This window comes from Pyrenophora tritici-repentis, chromosome 4 (assembly GCF_003171515.1).
Source record: "Pyrenophora tritici-repentis strain M4 chromosome 4, whole genome shotgun sequence".
NCBI lineage: Eukaryota > Fungi > Ascomycota > Dothideomycetes > Pleosporales > Pleosporaceae > Pyrenophora > Pyrenophora tritici-repentis.
In genome coordinates, this window is record NC_089393.1 from 46255 (window position 1) to 67755 (window position 21501).

The 21501-nt window shown below is 48.4% G+C and overlaps 8 protein-coding genes across 8 annotated transcripts; 4 read left to right on the top strand and 4 right to left on the bottom strand.

Annotated features, from left to right (window-relative positions):
• Positions 1–583: 583 nt before the first annotated feature.
• On the bottom strand, positions 584–2566 carry PtrM4_087800 (uncharacterized protein; the record flags this gene model as incomplete). Its single annotated transcript, XM_066106807.1, has 2 exons — positions 584–2029; positions 2135–2566. The coding sequence occupies 2 exons, from the start codon at positions 2564–2566 to the stop codon at positions 584–586; spliced, it is 1878 nt and encodes a 625-aa protein (XP_065962475.1).
• Positions 2567–2855: 289 nt separating this feature from the next.
• PtrM4_087810 (uncharacterized protein) lies at positions 2856–3566 on the top strand (the record flags this gene model as incomplete). Its single annotated transcript, XM_066106808.1, has 1 exon — positions 2856–3566. The coding sequence occupies one exon, from the start codon at positions 2856–2858 to the stop codon at positions 3564–3566; it is 711 nt and encodes a 236-aa protein (XP_065962476.1).
• Positions 3567–3787: 221 nt separating this feature from the next.
• Positions 3788–5323, top strand: PtrM4_087820 (uncharacterized protein; the record flags this gene model as incomplete). The annotated part of the gene is made up of 1 exon (XM_066106809.1): positions 3788–5323. The coding sequence occupies one exon, from the start codon at positions 3788–3790 to the stop codon at positions 5321–5323; it is 1536 nt and encodes a 511-aa protein (XP_065962477.1).
• Positions 5324–5908: 585 nt separating this feature from the next.
• On the bottom strand, positions 5909–8383 carry PtrM4_087830 (uncharacterized protein; the record flags this gene model as incomplete). The annotated part of the gene is made up of 1 exon (XM_066106810.1): positions 5909–8383. One exon carries the CDS (start codon positions 8381–8383, stop codon positions 5909–5911), a length of 2475 nt encoding a protein of 824 aa, XP_065962478.1.
• A 1414-nt stretch (positions 8384–9797) lies between these two features.
• PtrM4_087840 (uncharacterized protein) lies at positions 9798–14351 on the top strand (the record flags this gene model as incomplete). The annotated part of the gene is made up of 3 exons (XM_066106811.1): positions 9798–13380; positions 13546–13579; positions 13601–14351. The coding sequence occupies 3 exons, from the start codon at positions 9798–9800 to the stop codon at positions 14349–14351; spliced, it is 4368 nt and encodes a 1455-aa protein (XP_065962479.1).
• A 221-nt stretch (positions 14352–14572) lies between these two features.
• Positions 14573–16347, top strand: PtrM4_087850 (uncharacterized protein; the record flags this gene model as incomplete). Its single annotated transcript, XM_066106812.1, has 2 exons — positions 14573–15675; positions 15879–16347. The coding sequence occupies 2 exons, from the start codon at positions 14573–14575 to the stop codon at positions 16345–16347; spliced, it is 1572 nt and encodes a 523-aa protein (XP_065962480.1).
• Positions 16348–16830: 483 nt separating this feature from the next.
• PtrM4_087860 (uncharacterized protein) lies at positions 16831–20229 on the bottom strand (the record flags this gene model as incomplete). The annotated part of the gene is made up of 1 exon (XM_066106813.1): positions 16831–20229. The coding sequence occupies one exon, from the start codon at positions 20227–20229 to the stop codon at positions 16831–16833; it is 3399 nt and encodes a 1132-aa protein (XP_065962481.1).
• Positions 20230–20277: 48 nt separating this feature from the next.
• PtrM4_087870 (Retrotrans-gag domain containing protein) lies at positions 20278–21474 on the bottom strand (the record flags this gene model as incomplete). Its single annotated transcript, XM_066106814.1, has 1 exon — positions 20278–21474. One exon carries the CDS (start codon positions 21472–21474, stop codon positions 20278–20280), a length of 1197 nt encoding a protein of 398 aa, XP_065962482.1.
• Positions 21475–21501: the final 27 nt, after the last annotated feature.

Sequence of the window (21501 nt, forward strand, 5' to 3'; positions counted from 1 at the left end):
CTGTGACTGCCGTGCAATCACTGATCAGTGTTGGAAGGCCTTGTACGATCGTACGGTGAATAACAGTAGCTAAGGTAATCTTGTGTATTGGTATTCTGGTGTATGATGATTCTACGAATGTGGGGGCTACGAAGGTATACATAACGTTGGGTCCGAGTTAGGCCGAAGTAGGATCGAGGCGGTACATTGGGCCTTATTAGGCGACACACCGTGTGTATGCCGACACTATTATTATTATTATTATTCCATTAGAGTCCTTTTTCAGTCAGAGACTATGTAGGACTTTGGCCGAAGGCCGTTCTATCTTGGTTTTTATTGAAAAGCTGGCACTATTAGTAGTAGTATGACTACCTAATAGAGCGCTCTCTAAGGCACAACGGTAGTGGTGGTACGACTCGTATTGTATTGACTAAGGAGCTATTCACACGTTCGTAGATCCGTGTTGCGTGCAGCTGCGTCCAAGCTCCCCGCTAGGACCCACCTGCACGTGTCACCAATCATGTGACTACTCCTCCGCTTGATACCACCAAGTCACTTACGGACTGTATTCTCAACACTCCCCACAGGCCTTACGTGACTTGTTCTAGTGCCCTTCATCAATAACTCCCAGCATCTTCTTAAACCTTTCGAAAGCAACTCTCTGCAGTGGCTTAGTCATTCCGTCGGCAACCATCTCGTCAGTCGGAATATAAGAAATCTGGAGCTTCTTCTGCTCAGCTAGGTCTCTAATGAAGTGGTAGCAGATGTCAATGTGCTTAGAACGTTCGTGCAGATGCGGATTCTTCACCAGTGCAATCGCTCCCTGATTGTCACCGTACATCTGGACTGTGATACCGTTCTCATTGACGTATTGGTGCAGGCCGAGATCTCTGAGTACTTGAGCTGCCCACTGTCCCTGCTTGGCGTACATGGCTTGTGAGATGTACTCAGACTCAGCACTTGAGGTTGCCACTGACTTCTGCTTCTTTGCTGCCCAAGAGAATGGTCCTCCATAGAACATTCCGACTCCCCCAGACATGCTCTTCCGGTCTGTCTTATCGCTTGCCCAGTCAGCGTCGGTGTAGATCCCAAACTCGTTTTGGTGATCTCCTCCTGGACCGAAGCGAATCTTCTGCTTTACTGTTGACCGTAGATATCTCATTAGATTCTTTAACGCAGTCCCGTGCATCTCTACAGGGTCTCTCATGTACTGGGCTAGTCGTCCAAGTACAAAGGCAATGTCTGGTCTCGTGAATACCATTGCGTACATTAAGCTTCCAATAATCTGTGAATATTGTGTGGAGTCGATTCTGGCGTCTTCAGGAGTAGCAGGCTTTAGGTGTTCGTAGTCTGCAGCAGGGATCTTCTTTGACTTGTACTTTGCTGAGGTGATACCGTACTTATCTAGGACTGTCTCTAGGTACTGCTGTTGATCGAGGTAAATAGCTTTGTTAGCTCTATCGCGGGTGACTCTAACTCCAAGGATCTTTCGAATCTCCCCCAGGTTCTTGGAGTTGAATCTCGTAAGGAGCATTTCGTCGAACCAGGCTAGGTCTGAAGTGAGTTTCGCGGCAGCAGCAATGTCGTCAACATAAACCAGTAGTGAAATACCTCTGCCTTTATGCGTGAATAGGCAGGGGTCTGCAAGGCTCTGTGTAAAACCGATCTCAGTTAAGAACCCCTTAAGTAGCAGGTTCCAATCTCGTCCAGCTTGCTTAAGTCCGTAAAGACTCCTCAAAACCTTCAGAACGTTGCCTTTCTTAACTTTTACCCCAGCTGGTGTTGTGAGGTAGATGTCTTCTTTTAAGTATGACTCAGTGAATGCGTTCTTGATGTCCCACTGCCAGCATTCCATGCCCTGTTTGGCAACAGTAGCAAGGAATAACCTTAAGGTGTCCATTCGTACTGTCGGGGCGAAAGTCTCGGTGTAGTCAATCCCGTGTTGTTGACTGAACCCTCGAGCAACAAGTCTGGCCTTGAACCTCTCAATCGTACCATCAACTTTAAGCTTGACAGTAAACACCCATTTTGTGGTGACGAGGTTTGCACCCTGGGGTGGAATAAGCTCTTCCCAAGTTCTGTTGCGGAGCAAAAGGCTAACCTTCTACTCGCTTGAATAGAAGTCATCTTAACCGTCACAAGTTCCGTTCCCCACAAGAGTCCTGATCTCTTCCTCAATTGCCTCTTTCCACTTCAGTGCGTTCTCTGGGTCGCTTATAGCTTGTTTATAGGTCTGAGGGATTCTAATGCCTTTAACTTCTGTTGCTGCGAAAGCTTTGCCGCTAAGTTCTGCTCGTCCCGTGACATCGAGGTTTCCACTTACAATCACCGTATAGAAGGCTTTAACAATCGTCTCGTGTGCAGACTCTTCATGGTGGTGCGTAGATGTCGGGATTTCAGTTGTGGGGTCTTCGTCAGCTCGGCTCTCTCGTAGGACAGCTAGCATAGCTTTGACAATTTTGGCTTGGCGATGTTCATCCTCCATGTCGTCAAATGTATCTCGCTTTCTCTTTTGGGTCCGAGTCCTGAAGTGATACCTAGCTGATGGTTCGGCTGCTACTGGGTTGGTAACTTCGTCTACCTCCATTTCTTCGCTCTCATCCTCTACTGTTGGCAGTGATCGGAATGGTCTGGTCTGACTTGGTCTTGGTCTGGTCTAGACCGCCAAGACTTGGTCTGGTCTGGCGATTTTTTGAGACCGTGGTCGGACCGGTCTAGATGATCGGACCGGTCCGGCTATAAATAGGTCCACGTGACTAGATCTTAGACTAATCTAGCCAGAAAATTTAGCACAATATGAGTCATTAAGATCAAGGTAAGTCTTCTACTTACATAGAACAATCAAGTCCTTAACAACCTACTTATATACTATTGTTATGGAGCCTTCAACACCAACCTCACCGTCCCCATCGAATATTATAAGACTAGATTTAACGTCTCTTACTCCATCTCCTATCCCCACGTCATCACCCACCCCTATACTATCACCCACTCCTATTCAATATCACGAATCTCCAGATGAGTTCGTGCAGGGCGGTATCACGTACGTGAAACGTGCAATAATTGCAAGGAAGGATTTCCGTCAAGGTACATCACACATCTGGAAGTACGGACTCCAATACATTCGAGATAGCGATAAGAAAGAGGTGTATTACTGCCATGAGTGCAGGGTTGGGAAGAGCAAGCAAGAGTTGTTTGTCATCAATGGCACTTCTAGGATCCGGAATCACCTGGAACAGAAGCACCAGATTGATCCCCAGAGTGGCATCAAGCGAAAGGGTTCTGTACGGAAGTCTATAATCGACCAGCAAAAGGATGGGGCTGCTTCCAGCATCTTTTTCTGGAAGGAGTCAGTAGAGAAGTTTAAAGAGCTTCTAATTCGTTGGATTGTGTACTGCCATATCGCCTTCTTTCAATTAGAGAACCAGTACTTTCGTGAACTACTCCTCTTTTTAAATCCGGCACTACTCAACCACCTCCCGAAGGCTGCGAAGACTATCCGAAGCTGGGTAATGAATGCATTCATATCGAAGAAGCAACAGCTTAGGGAGGACCTACACCATTCACGGAGTAGGATCTCTATCTAGACTCCGCAACAATCAATTCAATCCGGTCACTCTCCTAGACCCACTTACCTATCTAGGTAGGGCTTAAACTCCTATAGGTAACTACTAGGCTTAAAGCGGTAATCAATCAATCCAATCTGAACCTTCTAGGACCCACTTAATTGATTGTTGCGGACTGTGTCTCTATCTCCTTTGATCTCTGGACTTCACCAAACCCTTACGCTATCCTAGGCGTCGTCGCTATGTGGATTGATACTACCGGCATGCGACGTGTTACCGCTTTAGGTATGCGACGTATATACGGCGAACATACTGGAGAGAATCTTGGATCGGTGGTCCTTGAATTGCTGGAAGAATACGACATTAGCGGAGATCAGATTGGATACTTTATGCTGGATAATGCCTCGGCAAATGATACCGCTGTTGAGTTTATACTCAAGGATCTCTGCCCATGGATGAAGTCAAAACAACGTCGTCATTGCCGGCTGCGTTGCTTGGGCCATGTCATCAACCTCTGTTGCCAGGCGTTCCTTATGGGGCGAAACTGTGAGAAGTATCTTGCGAAGCTGGAGAAGCATCATCAACGTGGCGACTATACGAAGGTGGAAGAGCTCTGGAAGAAGTTCGGATGTTTGGGTCGTCTTCACAACCTGGTGCGATACATCAGGCTTACTCCACAACGGCGTGAGGAGTTTGCTACAATTATTATCGGCGGAGATCTTTCGCAATTCGACGGGCTTGAGCTTATCCAGAACAACTCGACCCGCTGGAACTCATGGTTTTATTCGATTACACGTGCATTAAATGTTCGAGAACGTTTAGAGCTCTTCTCGGCTCGTCATGTACCTGGAAAGGGCTCCGTAGGGATCGCGAACTTTAAGCTTGATGGACAGCACTGGTTTGAGCTTGAAAAGATTGAACTCGCTCTCAAAGACTTCTATGCTGCAACTTTGCTTTCTGAAGGTAAGAAGACGTCACTTGCGGACTGGTTTTCAACTTTGGACTGCCTTCTCCGGGAGATAAGCGAGACGAAGGATCACTACCACGACATCCACACTGAGGACGATAACAACTTTACATGGAAGTACCTTCAAGGCTGCGCTGATGCTGCTTGGTTAAAGTGCGTTGAGTACTATAACAATCAGCAGCTGAATTGGAAAAATCGATTCCCTGAAGATACTGACCTTCCACCGGCATATTATGCGGCTCAAATCCTTGATCCATATCGCAAGTGGGGATGGTTCAGGCAAGAGTGGGTTCTTCATGGCGACGAAGAGAAGAAGAGGTGGTTTGAAAACGCACAATTAGCGGTGAAGCATCTCTGGGAGACAGAGTATAAGGGAAGGTACCCTGTCGAGATGCTGCCACCACCAGCCAGGAAGGAGAGAGATCCTGACCCAGCATTTGATCGCCAGCGGGAACATAAGCGCATTCGAATAGACGCTCCAGTTTCTACAACTGATTTGTATGAACAATACATCTCTACTGACCGGCTTCATAACGAAGAGGCAGGTTGCAATGAGGCTATTGCGTACTGGCTATCTCGCTACGACTCCCAACGAGATCTCGCTCGCTTCGCTCTAGACATGTTTGCGATCTCGCCTATGTCGGATGAATGCGAACGTCTTTTTAGTAGCGCGAAGCTTACTATCGTCGATCGCCGTGGTAGGCTGAAGGCAGATATTATAGAAGCGTGCGAGTGTCTCCGGGCCTGGTATGGAAAGCCCCAAGCTGAGGGGAACAGCGATATCGAGGATAGTGAGAACGAAGACGACTAGATTGACAGTCAGTAGTAAAACACATTTCTTCGGCTTCCTTCTTTGCTTCAGCCTCATTCTTGGCGGTCTTGTTGGTCGGACCGGTCTGGTCGGACCGGTCCTTATGTAAGCACCTGGTCTGGTCTGGTCTGTACCCTCAGACCAGACCAGACCAGACCATTCCGATCACTGACTGTTGGCGCGGGTGGAGTGATGGTAGGTGATGGGTGCGCAGGTGCTGGCGTAGGCGGCGATGGTGGCGGCGGTGATGGCGGCGATGGTGGCGGCGATGATGGCGGCGGCAATGGCGGCGATGATGGCGGCAGTTCAATATCAACATCCAGGGCGTCGGGTTTAGTTAGTTGATTTAGGTTCTTCTTTGGTCTTCCTCTGGCTTTCCGTGGGATGAGCTCATTAGATGTGCCCATTGGACCTGATTTGACTCTCAAGTTCAGGTCTATCTTTCCCCTGGCACCTTCTCATTAGTTTGGATGACGCTAACTCTATGCGTATATCCAAGGTCAGGAGAGTAGACTTTGAACTGCTTGTCTGTAGTTTCAGAATATCCCATAAAGACGCCTGCTCGACCACGGTGCACTAACTTGTCTAATCTCCCTTTCGCTGGCAGCGTCTTTGGATTGAGATAGGTGTAACACTTGCTCCCCAGACTCGTACGTGGTCTACGCCTGGGCGTTTCCCTGAGAATACCTGCTCTGGAGACGTGGGTTTTCCCTCGACCAGCGGTCCTGTTGGCAGTCTATTGCGGATGTAGGCGTCAGCCTCAGCGGCCTCGTCCCAGAACTCAATAGGAAGTTGTGCATCATCGAGCATTGCCCTCATTGCGTGTTCGGCAGTCTGGATGCTTCGCTCCACTGGTCCATTTTGATTCGAGCTCGCAATTACGGTGTAGTCGGCCTGAACCCCGTCTTCAGTTTCCCACTGGTTTATCACAAGCTTTAGTTCTGGCGCATTGTCTGATCTGCAGGCCTTCACCTTCTTCCCAGTCTGGAGCTCTACCTTTGCCTTCCATCTGCGTAGCTCTAGGATAGCCTGGTCCTTGGTTTTCAGTGGTATCGACCAGTTCTTTCGGGAGTGGTTGCAGATTATTTGCATAAGGTAGTTATTTCCGCGGAGTGATGTAGGGAACGGTCCAGCTAAGTCAAGAGATACTAGTGCTAGTACCTCCTTTTTGTGTTCTGCTAGGATTTTGTTCATCTTATTCCTCATCTTGCCTTTAAGGCATGGGTCACAGAAGCGCCTGTGGGCTGGGGGTACTTTAATCTTTTCAATTGTCGTTACCTTATACAGGTTTCGTAGCATTGCTGGGCCGTAGTGAGCAAACCGTCTGTGCATTAGCCTGTAGTTCCGGCGATCTTTCTTCGTGGACTTGTCTTCTTCGGATTCGTCTGGGTCCTGGTCGGATTGTGTCTCGGGTTGTGTCTCCTGACTTTCCTCCGCAGTGCTTTGATCGTTGCTGTCGGTCCGAGTCTTGCCTGCAATAAACGCCTTTCCTGAGTACTTGCTTGCAATGTGGCTTACGATGTACAGACCGTCCTTCTGTGCTGCTTGTACTGCGATTCTTGATTTGTCCTTAAAATACATGTTCTTGTCATCAAAAATGCCTTGAAGTCCCTCCCTACACAACCGTCTTGCTGCGATTAGATTCACGCCGAGCTTAGGTACGTAGAGAACCTTTCGGAGTAATCCTGTTGTCCCATCCAGTGCCTTCATCATAACAGTACCACGTTGGGTAGAATGAAGAAATCCTCCCCCAACCTGGATAGTGGTGAGCGGCGTGCGCTTTAGCGGTCCTCTAAACAGGTTTCTCTTGTCAGTCATGTGTGATGAAGCACCAGTATCAGCAATCCAGTTCGCCGGTGTGCTTTTACTAGCTTGTTCCGCAGAGATATGGCAGTGTTGCGTACATTCTGTTTCCACGGATGTAGACTCGTGGCTGGTCTCGCTGTCCGTGCCTGAGGAGCCATTGTCCGTTCCAGAGTCAGAATCCTGATTCTTGGCTGCGTACCCATGCTTGCGCCTCGAGGTTGTCTTGACTGTAGGCTTGACAGGTTTGTCAGATCGCTTCTTGTTCTCATTTCTAGAAGGTCTCTTCGACTTGGCTGCGCGTCTCTCAGCTCTTTCGTCTTTCTCTCGAAGTTTTCTTCCGAATTCCTGAATTTCACCCTTGTATTTGCAGTCTCGGGCCCAGTGTTCTCCCTTACAATGGAGGCATCCTGTGGATGGGCCTAATTCAGGCGATGTAGAACGGGGGCGGTCGCGCATCGAGGAGTCCGAGCTTCTATGGTCATTCGGGTGACGGTACTTCGGGAATGCTACATTTGCATGCTCAGCCGTGTCGTTCAGTCGCAGCTCCTTCGTGCGGAGTGCAGCAATCTTTTCGTCAACCGTGAGAGAGGTCTGGACATCGAGATAGTCGATTACTGATCCGTAGCTTTCTGGAAGAGCGCGTAGCATGATCTGGAGAAGTGCCTCATCATTGTAGAGTCCCTTGGCAGCAGGCTTAGCTGCAATAATCTTGCGGCGGTATTCTTTTAGCTTTGCCCACGTGTAGTCGACATCCTTCTCGTCTTTCCAGGTGAAGTTCTGAAGCTTGGTCATGATGTTGTTGGCTGTCAACTGATCAGTCTTTGAGTACTTGACCTTCAGTGCGGTCCAGAGGGCAGATGCAGTCTCGTACTCGTCTGCGAGAGCGTCGTCATCATCAAGGAGACTGTTTGTGATGTAGAACAGTGCCTTAGCCTCATCCTTGTCGTATTCCTTTGCCTTTTCAGCGTTCCATGTACCTCCCAGTCGTTCGAAGTCGCTTGTCAGGCCTAGGACGCTTGCTTGTTCTGTAGGGTTGACAGTGCCGGCCGGGTCTTGAGAGGTGTTGGCAGTTGATGTGGAGGTGCCAGCTCCATGTCGTGCAATCCAGGCGTACGCGTGCTTCGTGACTTCGATAGTGTAGAAGATTCCCTTTCCCTTCAGCTTCAGTTTGTTATTGCGGAACCATTTCTCGTGATTCTCCTTCGTCAGCTTTGGGATCTTAGGCTCCTTATCGTATCTGTCGTCGCTGCCCATCTTCGCGGTTGTGCTTTTGACTGTCTGTGACGCGTCAAATGCCGTAGTTGTGTGTGGTTTCGAGGTGTAGGGGGTGTTTAGTGGGTTTGTAAACGTTTTGGCGTCTGCGCCCTTCAGCTTTCTCTAGCTGGAACCGTATGCTCGTTTTCGGTGTGCGAGAAGCTCGTCTCGTCTTCCGTGTGCGAGAAGCCCGTCTCGTCTTTCGTATGCGAGAAGCTCGTCTCGTCTTTCGTATGCGAGAAGCTCGTCTCGTCTTCCGTGTGCGAGAAGCTCGTCTCGTCTTCCGTGTGCGAGAAGCTCGTCTCGACTTTCGTGGCTTCAGATCACCTTGATCTGGTGGGTCGCCGAATCGTAGAGCACCGAGCAACCGGGCTCATAACCTATTGAGAAGCTGGCACTATTAGTAGTAGTATGACTACCTAATAGAGCGCTCTCTAAGGCACAACGGTAGTGGTGGTACAGATTCGTATTGTATTGACTAAGGAGCTATTCACACGTTCGTAGATCCGTGTTGCGTGCAGCTGCGTCCAAGCTCCCCGCTAGGACCCACCTGCACGTGTCACCAATCATGTGACTACTCCTCCGCTTGATACCACCAAGTCACTTACGGACTGTATTCTCAACAATAATAATAATTACCCACATTTATACCTAAGGACCTGGCATAATTATTATGTATTACTTGGGCTGAAAAAAGGGCCTTAAAGTAAGCCGGATCAAGACGGAAGTCATGGCGTGAATATCTTTTCTACTAGGGTAGGTTTGGGTTAGACACGATCATTCGTGTGCTTGGCACAACTGGGCAGATATTATTATTATTGTTAAGAATATGTTAGGTTCAGTCCAGGTCGGCGAGGTGAGGTTCGTGGAGTAAGCCCGAGCAGAAGGACCGACGCGGAATGATGATCTGTCATGTACGTCCTAAGATCATCATAACAACAAGTAGATAGAACAATAGCTCTTAGTGAAGTTCAATCCAATACAGGGTTACCTTTCGTACCTCTACTCGGTCGCCTATGGTAGTCATACCACCAGAGGAGACCTTGTTCTAACAGGTTATGAGCCCGGTTGCCTAACCCAACGTTATTGTTTTCAAACACCTACCCGAGTCACGAAGGACTCAGATTCAAGAAGGAATCAAAACATCCACCCAAGTCACGAAGGACTTAGATTCAAGAAGGAATCAGAAAAGAAAAGAAGTCGTGTACAACGCGGTTAACACGCAATCACACTTAAATACACCGTCTCTACACCCGAGAACCGATAACGACTGCACCGCCCGCAGAATATCACCCGGATCGCCCGCATCGCCCGCATCGCCTGTATCGCCCGCATCGCCCGCATCACCTACACTCTTAGCATCATACCACGTACCTTGCTCGCATAATAGTCTCACCAACTCAAAACACACAAGATGGCTGTAGAGAAGGAAGAATGGAAGATTCCCCAACTTACAGCTGAAAACCACGATACTTGGTTCCGCCGAAACAAGGTCAAGCTTAAGGGGAAGAAAGTCTTCTATGTCTGCGAGAAAAACCTGGTACAGCACTGCCAAATAGCAATAGCCGGTGAACTAACGGAGGCTATGGAAGAGTTGGAAATTGCTGAAGCAGACAAGCATACTAAGATCCGCGTCAACATTGAAAAAAGAGACAAGTACCTAGAAGATGAAGCCACTGCAATCGATCTCTTGTTTCGGTCGCTTACTGAAGATGACCAAGCCCTTATTGACGAATACGACACTGCCTTCCAGTTCTGGGCCTACCTACAAAAGAAGTACACCCAAACTGACGCCACAACCGCCAACATTTACATGACCAGAATTCAAACGTTCACATTCAATCCTGGGAACACAATTGTTGGATCATGGGAAAAGCTAAAGGAATACCGACGCAAACTCGTAGCAGCAGACGCTGACACCAACGGAGCTTACAAGGACTCTGCACTACTACTCGTTCTTATTAGATCACTCCCGAAAGAATTTAAGACTACGATTGACACCTTAAACGCCCAACTTAACCTTACGGTTGAACAGAAACTTAAGTTTCTGGAAGAGAAGGAGGTTCGAGACCAGCAAGACGCCGACGAAAAAGCTCTCCCAGCATTCCGGAAGACGGAGAAGTATGTTCCGCCTTACAAGCGCCGAAATCACAAGAGCTCACCACTATCGTCTGACTCCGAATCTGGTACTAAGTTTATGGTCCAATGCTTCCTTTGTGACGGAGCCCATGGCGTACGAGACTGTCCAAGACGTGAGAGAGCTCGAAAGCTCCTTAAGGAATACGACGCTAAGAAATCATCTAAGCCGCCTATTAAGACACTCAAGCAAAGGAATTCTCACAAAAAGACTGGCAAAGCATATGGAGCCGAAGAAGTCAATTCAGAGTCAGATGAATTATCCGAGACCTCAGACTCTGAACCCGAGGAAATTGAGACATGCCGTCTCTCAAAAGACATTGTCGGTAAGGCCTCTCCATCTACTTGGGCTGCCGACACTGGCGCCTCCTCCCACATGTCTGACCAACCCTCATTGTTTAGACGAATGATCAAGATCAAGCGAAGACTAGTTCGGGTTGGAGGGGGAGAATTATATGCAGACTGGAAAGGAGAAGCTCAAGTGGTGTGTAAAGACGGATCGTCGACATGGTTGTCAGAAGTACTGCTTGTACCTAACCTTGGAGTCAATTTGTTATCAGGGAGAAGAATTTGCGCAGCAGGCCTGAAGGGTCGTTTCAATTCACACGTACTATGCTTCAAACTAGGAAAGGAGATCATTATTAAAGCAACTATGGACGACGGCCTCTACGTAGTGTCACACATTGCCGATGGATACCACGAGACAGCATTCCTAGGCACGGAACCCCATACACCAGTTAAGAGCGAGCTTAAGGTTAATGAAAAGGAGAGATACCTGCTGTATCACAGACGTTTCGCACACCTAGGACCTACAAAGATTGCCAAACTCCACGAAGTTACAACTCTCCAGAAGAAGATTCAAGTTCCAGAGAAGATTGAAATCTGCGAAGTGTGTTCCCTGACAAAGATGAAGAACAGCATCCCTAAGCAGCTAAGAGAGCACAAGGCCACGAAGCTAGCCTTAGTACAGTTTGACATTGCTGGACCCTTTCCAACATCTCTACGAGGAAACAGGTGGTTCCTCCAAATTATTGATAGCTACACGCGGAAAAACTGGGTTATCCCGCTGAAGAAAAAGGGAGACGCACAACGGGAACTCCGAATCTGGAAGACCTTTGTAGAACATCAAACTGGCGAGAAAGTCAAAGCTGCTGGAACCGACAATGCACCAGAACTTCTACAGCAAGCTGAGGAATGGAGAGTTACACAAGGCGTGGAAATTCAGCCTACAACAATTGCTTCCTCACACCAGAATGGACCAGCCGAGCGAAACATCCAAACTGCTGAAGCTGATATGAGAGCAATGTTGAAAGACGCTGGTTTACCAATTGAGTTTTGGGATGAAGCTGTCGAAGCAGACGCATACCTACGCAACCGTACAAACACAGGACCTATGATCAATGGAAAGCAAGTCAGTCCTGAAGAGGCATTCACAGGAACGAAACCATCCATTGACCACATCCGTGTATGGGGGAGCAAATGCTATTCGTACATCAACCCTAAAACGATTCCAGCAGACCAACGACATGACAAGCTCGTGGACCGTGGCAGAATTGGAGTATTTATGGGATATTCTGAGACAACAAATAAGCAGTTCAAGTTCTATTCGCCAGAGCTTGGATACACCTCAAGGACAAGCCGATTGTCAGTGGACGAATACACCCCTGGAGGGAAAGTTGAACTACGACTGCGAAACATACCAGCTGGACCACAAGGAACGCAGAATACGATGCCAGACCGAAAACCAAGAGGAAGACCTAGGAAGGATCTAGAATTATCTCCTGCCGAACGAATGGAACCAACTCCTACCGAACGAATGGAACCATCTCCTGCAGAACCAATGGAACCATCTCCTACCGAACCAATGGAACCATCTCCTGCAGAACCAATAGAACCAGTTTCCGAGAACCTAATGGAACCATCTTCGGCAGAGCTAACTCATGAACCAGTGAAGCGTCACAGAGGAAGACCAAGGAGGCTAACTACTATTCCTCCTACTGCACCATCTGATGAGCGGGTTCCTAATCTTGTGAACGAAGAGGGGCCCGAAGAACCGTGTACCCAGTCTGTACGAGAAAAGGAGATTCCACGATACTTCACTAGACAAGCCAAACGGAAGAGGTCTAACGAAGAGATTGTTGAGGACGAGAGATTTAGCAAGATCGTTAAAGCTATGCTAGCCCAAGTTGGCCTTACAGAAGAGCAAACACGACTATCTGAGAAGGCTTTCGCAGCAACCGAGATCGCAGGAATCCAGATCCCCCAGACACACGAGCAAGCTATCAACGACCCAAAGTATGGAAAGCAATGGAAAGCAGCAATACTTGAAGAGATAATCGCGTTAATAGAGAATCGAACCTGGGAGGAAGTTCCAAAGCCAAAAGACGCGAACATGGTTGATTCAAAGTGGGTTTTTACAGTCAAAACGAATCTCGACGGGACTGTTGAGAGGTTTAAGGCACGCCTTGTGGCAAGAGGTTTTACGCAAGCACACGGAACAGACTACAACGAGACTTTTGCCCCGACAGTCCGCATGGACACCTTACGTCTGTTTATGGCCACTGTCGCAGCGGAAAACCTGGAATGTTTCCACTTTGACATTAAGAATGCATTCACAGAGTCGCACTTGAAGGAAGAGATCTTTCTTAAGCAACCCCAAGGAGTAGAAGTCAAAAAAGGATACGTCCTTAGAGTTCTCCGCAGCTTATACGGACTCAAACAGGCTGCTCGCGACTGGAACTTGTTGATAAAGAAAGAACTTCTGGCATGGGGATTCGTACAAAGCCTCGCAGACCCGTGCATGTTTATCCACAAAGAAAAACAACTCCGTATCCTCGTCTACGTTGATGACATTGCTGCCAGTGATCGGAATGGTCTGGTCTGACTTGGTCTTGGTCTGGTCTAGACCGCCAAGACTTGGTCTGGTCTGGCGATTTTTTGAGACCGTGGTCGGACCGGTCTAGATGATCGGACCGGTCCGGCTATAAATAGGTCCACGTGACTAGATCTTAGACTAATCTAGCCAGAAAATTTAGCACAATATGAGTCATTAAGATCAAGGTAAGTCTTCTACTTACATAGAACAATCAAGTCCTTAACAACCTACTTATATACTATTGTTATGGAGCCTTCAACACCAACCTCACCGTCCCCATCGAATATTATAAGACTAGATTTAACGTCTCTTACTCCATCTCCTATCCCCACGTCATCACCCACCCCTATACTATCACCCACTCCTATTCAATATCACGAATCTCCAGATGAGTTCGTGCAGGGCGGTATCACGTACGTGAAACGTGCAATAATTGCAAGGAAGGATTTCCGTCAAGGTACATCACACATCTGGAAGTACGGACTCCAATACATTCGAGATAGCGATAAGAAAGAGGTGTATTACTGCCATGAGTGCAGGGTTGGGAAGAGCAAGCAAGAGTTGTTTGTCATCAATGGCACTTCTAGGATCCGGAATCACCTGGAACAGAAGCACCAGATTGATCCCCAGAGTGGCATCAAGCGAAAGGGTTCTGTACGGAAGTCTATAATCGACCAGCAAAAGGATGGGGCTGCTTCCAGCATCTTTTTCTGGAAGGAGTCAGTAGAGAAGTTTAAAGAGCTTCTAATTCGTTGGATTGTGTACTGCCATATCGCCTTCTTTCAATTAGAGAACCAGTACTTTCGTGAACTACTCCTCTTTTTAAATCCGGCACTACTCAACCACCTCCCGAAGGCTGCGAAGACTATCCGAAGCTGGGTAATGAATGCATTCATATCGAAGAAGCAACAGCTTAGGGAGGACCTACACCATTCACGGAGTAGGATCTCTATCTAGACTCCGCAACAATCAATTCAATCCGGTCACTCTCCTAGACCCACTTACCTATCTAGGTAGGGCTTAAACTCCTATAGGTAACTACTAGGCTTAAAGCGGTAATCAATCAATCCAATCTGAACCTTCTAGGACCCACTTAATTGATTGTTGCGGACTGTGTCTCTATCTCCTTTGATCTCTGGACTTCACCAAACCCTTACGCTATCCTAGGCGTCGTCGCTATGTGGATTGATACTACCGGCATGCGACGTGTTACCGCTTTAGGTATGCGACGTATATACGGCGAACATACTGGAGAGAATCTTGGATCGGTGGTCCTTGAATTGCTGGAAGAATACGACATTAGCGGAGATCAGATTGGATACTTTATGCTGGATAATGCCTCGGCAAATGATACCGCTGTTGAGTTTATACTCAAGGATCTCTGCCCATGGATGAAGTCAAAACAACGTCGTCATTGCCGGCTGCGTTGCTTGGGCCATGTCATCAACCTCTGTTGCCAGGCGTTCCTTATGGGGCGAAACTGTGAGAAGTATCTTGCGAAGCTGGAGAAGCATCATCAACGTGGCGACTATACGAAGGTGGAAGAGCTCTGGAAGAAGTTCGGATGTTTGGGTCGTCTTCACAACCTGGTGCGATACATCAGGCTTACTCCACAACGGCGTGAGGAGTTTGCTACAATTATTATCGGCGGAGATCTTTCGCAATTCGACGGGCTTGAGCTTATCCAGAACAACTCGACCCGCTGGAACTCATGGTTTTATTCGATTACACGTGCATTAAATGTTCGAGAACGTTTAGAGCTCTTCTCGGCTCGTCATGTACCTGGAAAGGGCTCCGTAGGGATCGCGAACTTTAAGCTTGATGGACAGCACTGGTTTGAGCTTGAAAAGATTGAACTCGCTCTCAAAGACTTCTATGCTGCAACTTTGCTTTCTGAAGGTAAGAAGACGTCACTTGCGGACTGGTTTTCAACTTTGGACTGCCTTCTCCGGGAGATAAGCGAGACGAAGGATCACTACCACGACATCCACACTGAGGACGATAACAACTTTACATGGAAGTACCTTCAAGGCTGCGCTGATGCTGCTTGGTTAAAGTGCGTTGAGTACTATAACAATCAGCAGCTGAATTGGCAAAATCGATTCCCTGAAGATACTGACCTTCCACCGGCATATTATGCGGCTCAAATCCTTGATCCATATCGCAAGTGGGGATGGTTCAGGCAAGAGTGGGTTCTTCATGGCGACGAAGAGAAGAAGAGGTGGTTTGAAAACGCACAATTAGCGGTGAAGCATCTCTGGGAGACAGAGTATAAGGGAAGGTACCCTGTCGAGATGCTGCCACCACTAGACTCCGCAACAATCAATTCAATCCGGTCACTCTCCTAGACCCACTTACCTATCTAGGTAGGGCTTAAACTCCTATAGGTAACTACTAGGCTTAAAGCGGTAATCAATCAATCCAATCTGAACCTTCTAGGACCCACTTAATTGATTGTTGCGGACTGTGGCCACCACCAGCCAGGAAGGAGAGAGATCCTGACCCAGCATTTGATCGCCAGCGGGAACATAAGCGCATTCGAATAGACGCTCCAGTTTCTACAACTGATTTGTATGAACAATACATCTCTACTGACCGGCTTCATAACGAAGAGGCAGGTTGCAATGAGGCTATTGCGTACTGGCTATCTCGCTACGACTCCCAACGAGATCTCGCTCGCTTCGCTCTAGACATGTTTGCGATCTCGCCTATGTCGGATGAATGCGAACGTCTTTTTAGTAGCGCGAAGCTTACTATCGTCGATCGCCGTGGTAGGCTGAAGGCAGATATTATAGAAGCGTGCGAGTGTCTCCGGGCCTGGTATGGAAAGCCCCAAGCTGAGGGGAACAGCGATATCGAGGATAGTGAGAACGAATGTGAACGGTCTGTAGGAACTGTATTCCAGCTACCTAGTCCAGATGCTATTTACAGTCAAGATGAAGAAAGAAGGTAAGACGCGAGCGGCGAGCCCGCTTTGTTTGGGTTGGCGCACGGCCCTCTCGTTGCCGGGGAAGCGACTAGGCTCGCAGCCTAGTCATGTGACTTAGGGCTCAGCCCGTTACATTACCCCCCTCCTTTCCCTTTAGCGTGTAGTTTTTTCCATTTCTTCCAAGCGTCAGTCTTTAGTACGTTGTTCACTGGTTCCCATGTCGGTTCAGTATAGTCCACCCACTTCACATATGCCTCCTTGATTCCTTTCCCTCCTTGCCCTATTGTCCGTTCGCCCAGAATACGTTCAACCAGCCATAACTCGTCTCCATCTATAAGTATAGGCCCTGGCTGAGTGTCTCCAACTTTCTGCGATGGGAAAGAGTCGTCAGGCGCGTAGCGAAGCAGGTCTACGTGAAAGACAGGATGGATTTTTCCCGGAACGTCAAGCTTATAAGAGTGGGAGTTGACCTCAGAGTCCGCAACAATCAAGCGATAGGCAGATTGATTACCGGATTAGGCCTCGAAAGATCACTATCTGGTCCGTGACAGACCTAATCAGGTAATCAATCTGCCTATCGCTTGATTGTTGCGGACTCTGGTTGACCTGCTTCAAGACTTTATACTTTCCATGCAACCAGTCTAGCTTCTTGGAAGGTCGTGTTGTCTTCACGTTTCTAAGGTTTAGAAACACCCAGTCTCCCTCCTTGTATTGGGGCGCTGCTGTTCTTGTCTTATTAGCCTGATGCTGCTGTTTCTCTTGTGTCATCGCGATCGCGGCTTGGGCCCACTCTGTTGCATCTTGGAGTCTTTTGAGGAAGCCTTCTGCTAGTGCTTCGCCATCTTTCTTTGGTCGGTCCTGAATAGTTCGATCCTCTACTAGCTGAATGGGTTCATTGTGATATCCGTGCATGAAATAGAAGGGGCTTAGGCCAGTGGATGAGGCCTCGCGGTTGTTGATTGCTCCCATAACGACAGGTAAAAGTGCCAGCCAGTTTTCTTGCGTGTACGTGGCCCAGATTCGAATCATCTTTTCAATCTCTTGATTCATTCGTTCTGTTGCACCATCGGTTTGCGGATGGTAGGCAGTCGACAGGCGTTGCTCAACGCTAAGGAGCTTACAGAAATGCTTCCAAAGATCGCTAACGAATTGTGGTCCTCTATCGCTCGTAATTGCCGTTGGAATACCGTGAATAGGATAATGCCGTTCGAAAAGTCGTTGTGCTACGGCTTGTGCCGAGATATCGTGCATACCTTCTAGTTCAATTCCCTTTGTCAGCCGATCAGTGACCACCATACAGTTCGTTGCGTTATCCCGTCCAGATGGCGGCAAGTCGGTAATGAAATCGATTGAAAGTTCCCCCCATATACGTTCTGGGATCGGTAATGGTTTAAGGAGGCCCTTCTTTGTTTCTCTCCATATCGTATTCCTTCCGCAAATCTCGCAGTTACGGACAAAGCGTCGCACGTCGCTTGCTGCACCTGACCAGAAGAACTGCCTTGATAAGATTGAGTAGGTAAGATCTCGTCCGGGGTGGCCAGTAATATGCGAGTCGTGAATATTTTGAATGATTCGCGTGCGGAGTGGTTCGCAGTGAGGGATCCATGTCCGGTCTCGAAATCGTAACAAGCCTCTCTCGTCTAGGGTGCATTCTGCTATACTCACTAACTTCTCCTTCTGAAGCTTAGTAGGGAGGTTCCTCTCCTTATTTGCTACTAGTGTAGTAAGCTCCTGATAAAGCTTATCTTCTTGGCGGCTTCGGTGCCACAGATTCTGCATCTCCTGGTCCTCAAACATGCGTATCTCTTTTGTGAAGTCAATCTCCTCAGACGATAGAGACTGGATTTGAACACTCCGCAAGTGCTTGCTCTGGAAGAGACGGATAAATCGAGACCGTATTCGTTCATCGTCATAGTTGGCGGGTAGGTCTTGTTCTCGTCGTGATAGGGCGTCGGGTTTTCCCATAGTCTTTCCAGGTTTCCATTCCAGGGAGAAGTCGAATCGTGAGAGAAACTCTGACCAACGTACTTGTCTTTCAGACAGCTGTCGTTCGCGGTAGAAGTATTGGAGGTTCTTGTGGTCCGTTAGAACTGTAAACTTCCTAACCATACGTAGTTCAGGAGCCCATGCTTCTAAGCAACGAACAATAGCTAGAAGCTCCTTGTCATGAATTGGATAATTGGCCTCTGTTGGTGAGTGCTTCTTTGAGTAGTAAGCAACGGGTTGCCAGTTGTTGTTCTTGTCCTTCTGCAGCAATAGGCCGCCAGTTGCATGTCCTGAGGAGTCGGCTTCTACTAAGGTGTCCTTCTCTGGATCAAAATGGCCGAGTATTGGTGCTGTAATGAGAAGTTCCTTAATCGTTTCAAATGCTTGATTGCAAGCCTCGTCCCAATGAAAAACCATCTCTTTCTTAGTTAGGTTGATGAGCGGTTCAGCAATGTCCGAGAAGTTCGGTATAAAAACTCGGTAGAAGTTGGCAAAACCAATAAATGCTCGGATAGCCTTAACTGACGTTGGTGTAGCCCATTCGCGGATTGCGATAATCTTTTCAGGGTCAACTCGAATACCCACTTCTGCTTCCACAATGTACCCGAGGTATTTAACTCGTTTAGTCTCGAACTCGCACTTGTCGATATCAATCTGCAGTCCAGCGTCTATGAGGCGTTGAAGAACCTTTCCAACCTTCTCTCTGTGATCCTGAAGCGATCCTGACGAGTAGATCAAGATGTCGTCAACGTAGGCTGAAACAAAGTCGTCAAGGTAATCCTGCAGAACACCATTTACGTAGCGTTGAAATGCGGCTGGTGCTCCTGTTAGTCCGAAGGGAGCAACCCGCCATTCGAATAGGCCGTATCTTGTTCGGAAAGCTGTCTTCCATTCCTCTCCTTTGGCCACACGGATCTTGTGGAAGGCTGCGATAACGTCAAGTTTTGTGAACCATTTAGCTTTGGCCACATTTCTCAGTGTTTCTGTGAATAGAGGCAGAGGGTAACGGTCCTTCCTGGTGATGTTGTTCAAGCCTCGGTAGTCAACGCAAAATCGGATGCCCCCTCCTGGCTTTTTAACCATCAGGACGGGTGCGGCTGCGGGAGAGTTACTAGCGCGGATAAAATCCTTGTCTAACAGCTCGGTGAGAGTTTTCCTAAGCACTAGTAACTCTTCTCGGCTCATGCCGTAAAGCGGACCCCATGGAATGGTCTTCTCGTTTCCGTCTTGATCCTTTTCAATCTCAATGTGGAGATCAACGCCTTTACGATGCGGGGGAAGTTTCTCAGCTAGGAAATGGTCGAAAGCCTTCAGCCATTGGTGGTACTGGGGTGGGAGCTTCGTCTTCGGATCGGATCGTTTGCGCGGTTTCAAAGCTTTCTCAATGTCGGCGATGGAAACAGCGAACAGTCCAGTGTCGAGCGCAATACCGTCTCCTTTGTTCTTCCTACGGCTTCTTCTCACCTCCGCCATGAATGCGGAAGCCATCACCTGAGTAGCCTTCATTGGTGGTGGCTTGTATGACGCTTTCTTGTGGTTCCATGCGCGGATGTTTGATGCGCCGATATCCAGGCAGCCTTGTTTGGCCGAAATTGTGACGTCGGCATCCTCTAACCAGGGCTTTCCCAGAATCACGTCGTAAGTCAGGCCAGGTACAACGTAGAAGAAGACGCGTTTCTGCTGGTGGCCGTCTATGTCTATCGAGGCGTAAGTAACTGTATCTAGGACAGTACTTGGTTCTGCGTTCTTCCCAGCTGCTTCCTCCAGCTGACGCGGGGCTATCTTGATTGATGGCAGTCTCAGAGATCGAAAGAGTTGTTCATTGATGGCGGAATAGCAAAGGCAACCTGAGTCAACAAGTCCAGTGACAAAGTCAGTTCCATTAAGTCTAACGTCCACTACAAAGGGATCGCTATCCATCTTTTGCTTTCCAGTCTCCTTCCATTCTTTCTGAGCTGCCGCGTGTTCCTATTGCTCTGCTTCGGAGTCTTCTGGATCTTCCTCCTCTACAGCTGCCTTGGTGACCACAGTACTCTTTGCTGTCTTGACGCTAACGTGAGTTGGTCGTAGAGCGGCTGCCAACGGGCATGTAGCTATTCGGCAATTGTTGCGGCCGCATCGAAGACAGCGTCGTTCCTGGCGTCGAGCATCGATTTCCTCTTGGTTGACCCATTTTGCTCGTTTTCCAATAAGTTCTCGGTCCTCAGGACGCCTAGATGGATATCCATTCATGTTGGTCTTGCCGCGGAGGCCGACAGCGTTCACTTGGGTAGTTGTAGGCTGCGTAGGTTCCCATTCCATCATGTCTTCAGGGGAAGCTGCTGTGAGAGTGGCATTATTCGATTTTGCTGGTGGTTCATAGGTTGGTGCATTTTCAGCAGTTCGGCTACCGTAACGACGGGTTGTTTTCGTCCATTGGCCGAACAACTCCATGTCGTTGCTAAGATCTACACACTTCTGAGCGAACCTTGCGTATGTGCTTGTTTCTGTCCCTGATGTACCAACAAGCCTATCCTTTATCCTACCACTTAATGCATTTCGTAAGTAGGATATCTTCGTATGCTCAGGCCAGCTTTCTGCGTCAGCGTTGGCCATCTCTTTCTCAAACCGTGGATAGAAGGAAATAAACGTCTCGTCGTCCTTCTGGCGTATAGAGTAGAGGTTCTGAATGGCTTTCTCCTTCCGATTTCGTTCGCCGTAGAGGAGTTCAAGGCGGTCAAGCAGCTTGAAAGGGTTTGGCGATTCTTCTTTAACTTGTATCTCGTAGTATGTTGTAACGTTGGTTTTCGCTGCCCCATCAAGACGCATGTAGACGTAGCGTAGCTGAGCTTTTAGGCTTCCAATAGCTTGCGCGTCTTCTTCGATCTTGCCCTCCATCTCTAGCTTCCATCCTCGCCATTGTGATTTGTTTCCACCAAACGTAGGCGGGTGGGGTAAGCTGTGCCGCGGCTTTGGGATTATAGGCACAGATGTGTTCGAAGTCTCGGAGGTTGGCGTCGGATCAGTGGTGGCGTCTGTATTGTGACCAGGCGTTTGAGGTGGCTCGTGCGATGATGCTTCCAGCCTCTCCATCCTAGTGCTCATGTCTTCAAGTCTCTGTAGTAGCGACTGTAACAGCTGGTTCGAATCGTTCGTCGTCATGTTAGTATCCCCGGGGGAGCTCATTATAACGGTGCCTTGGTTGCTGCGTGT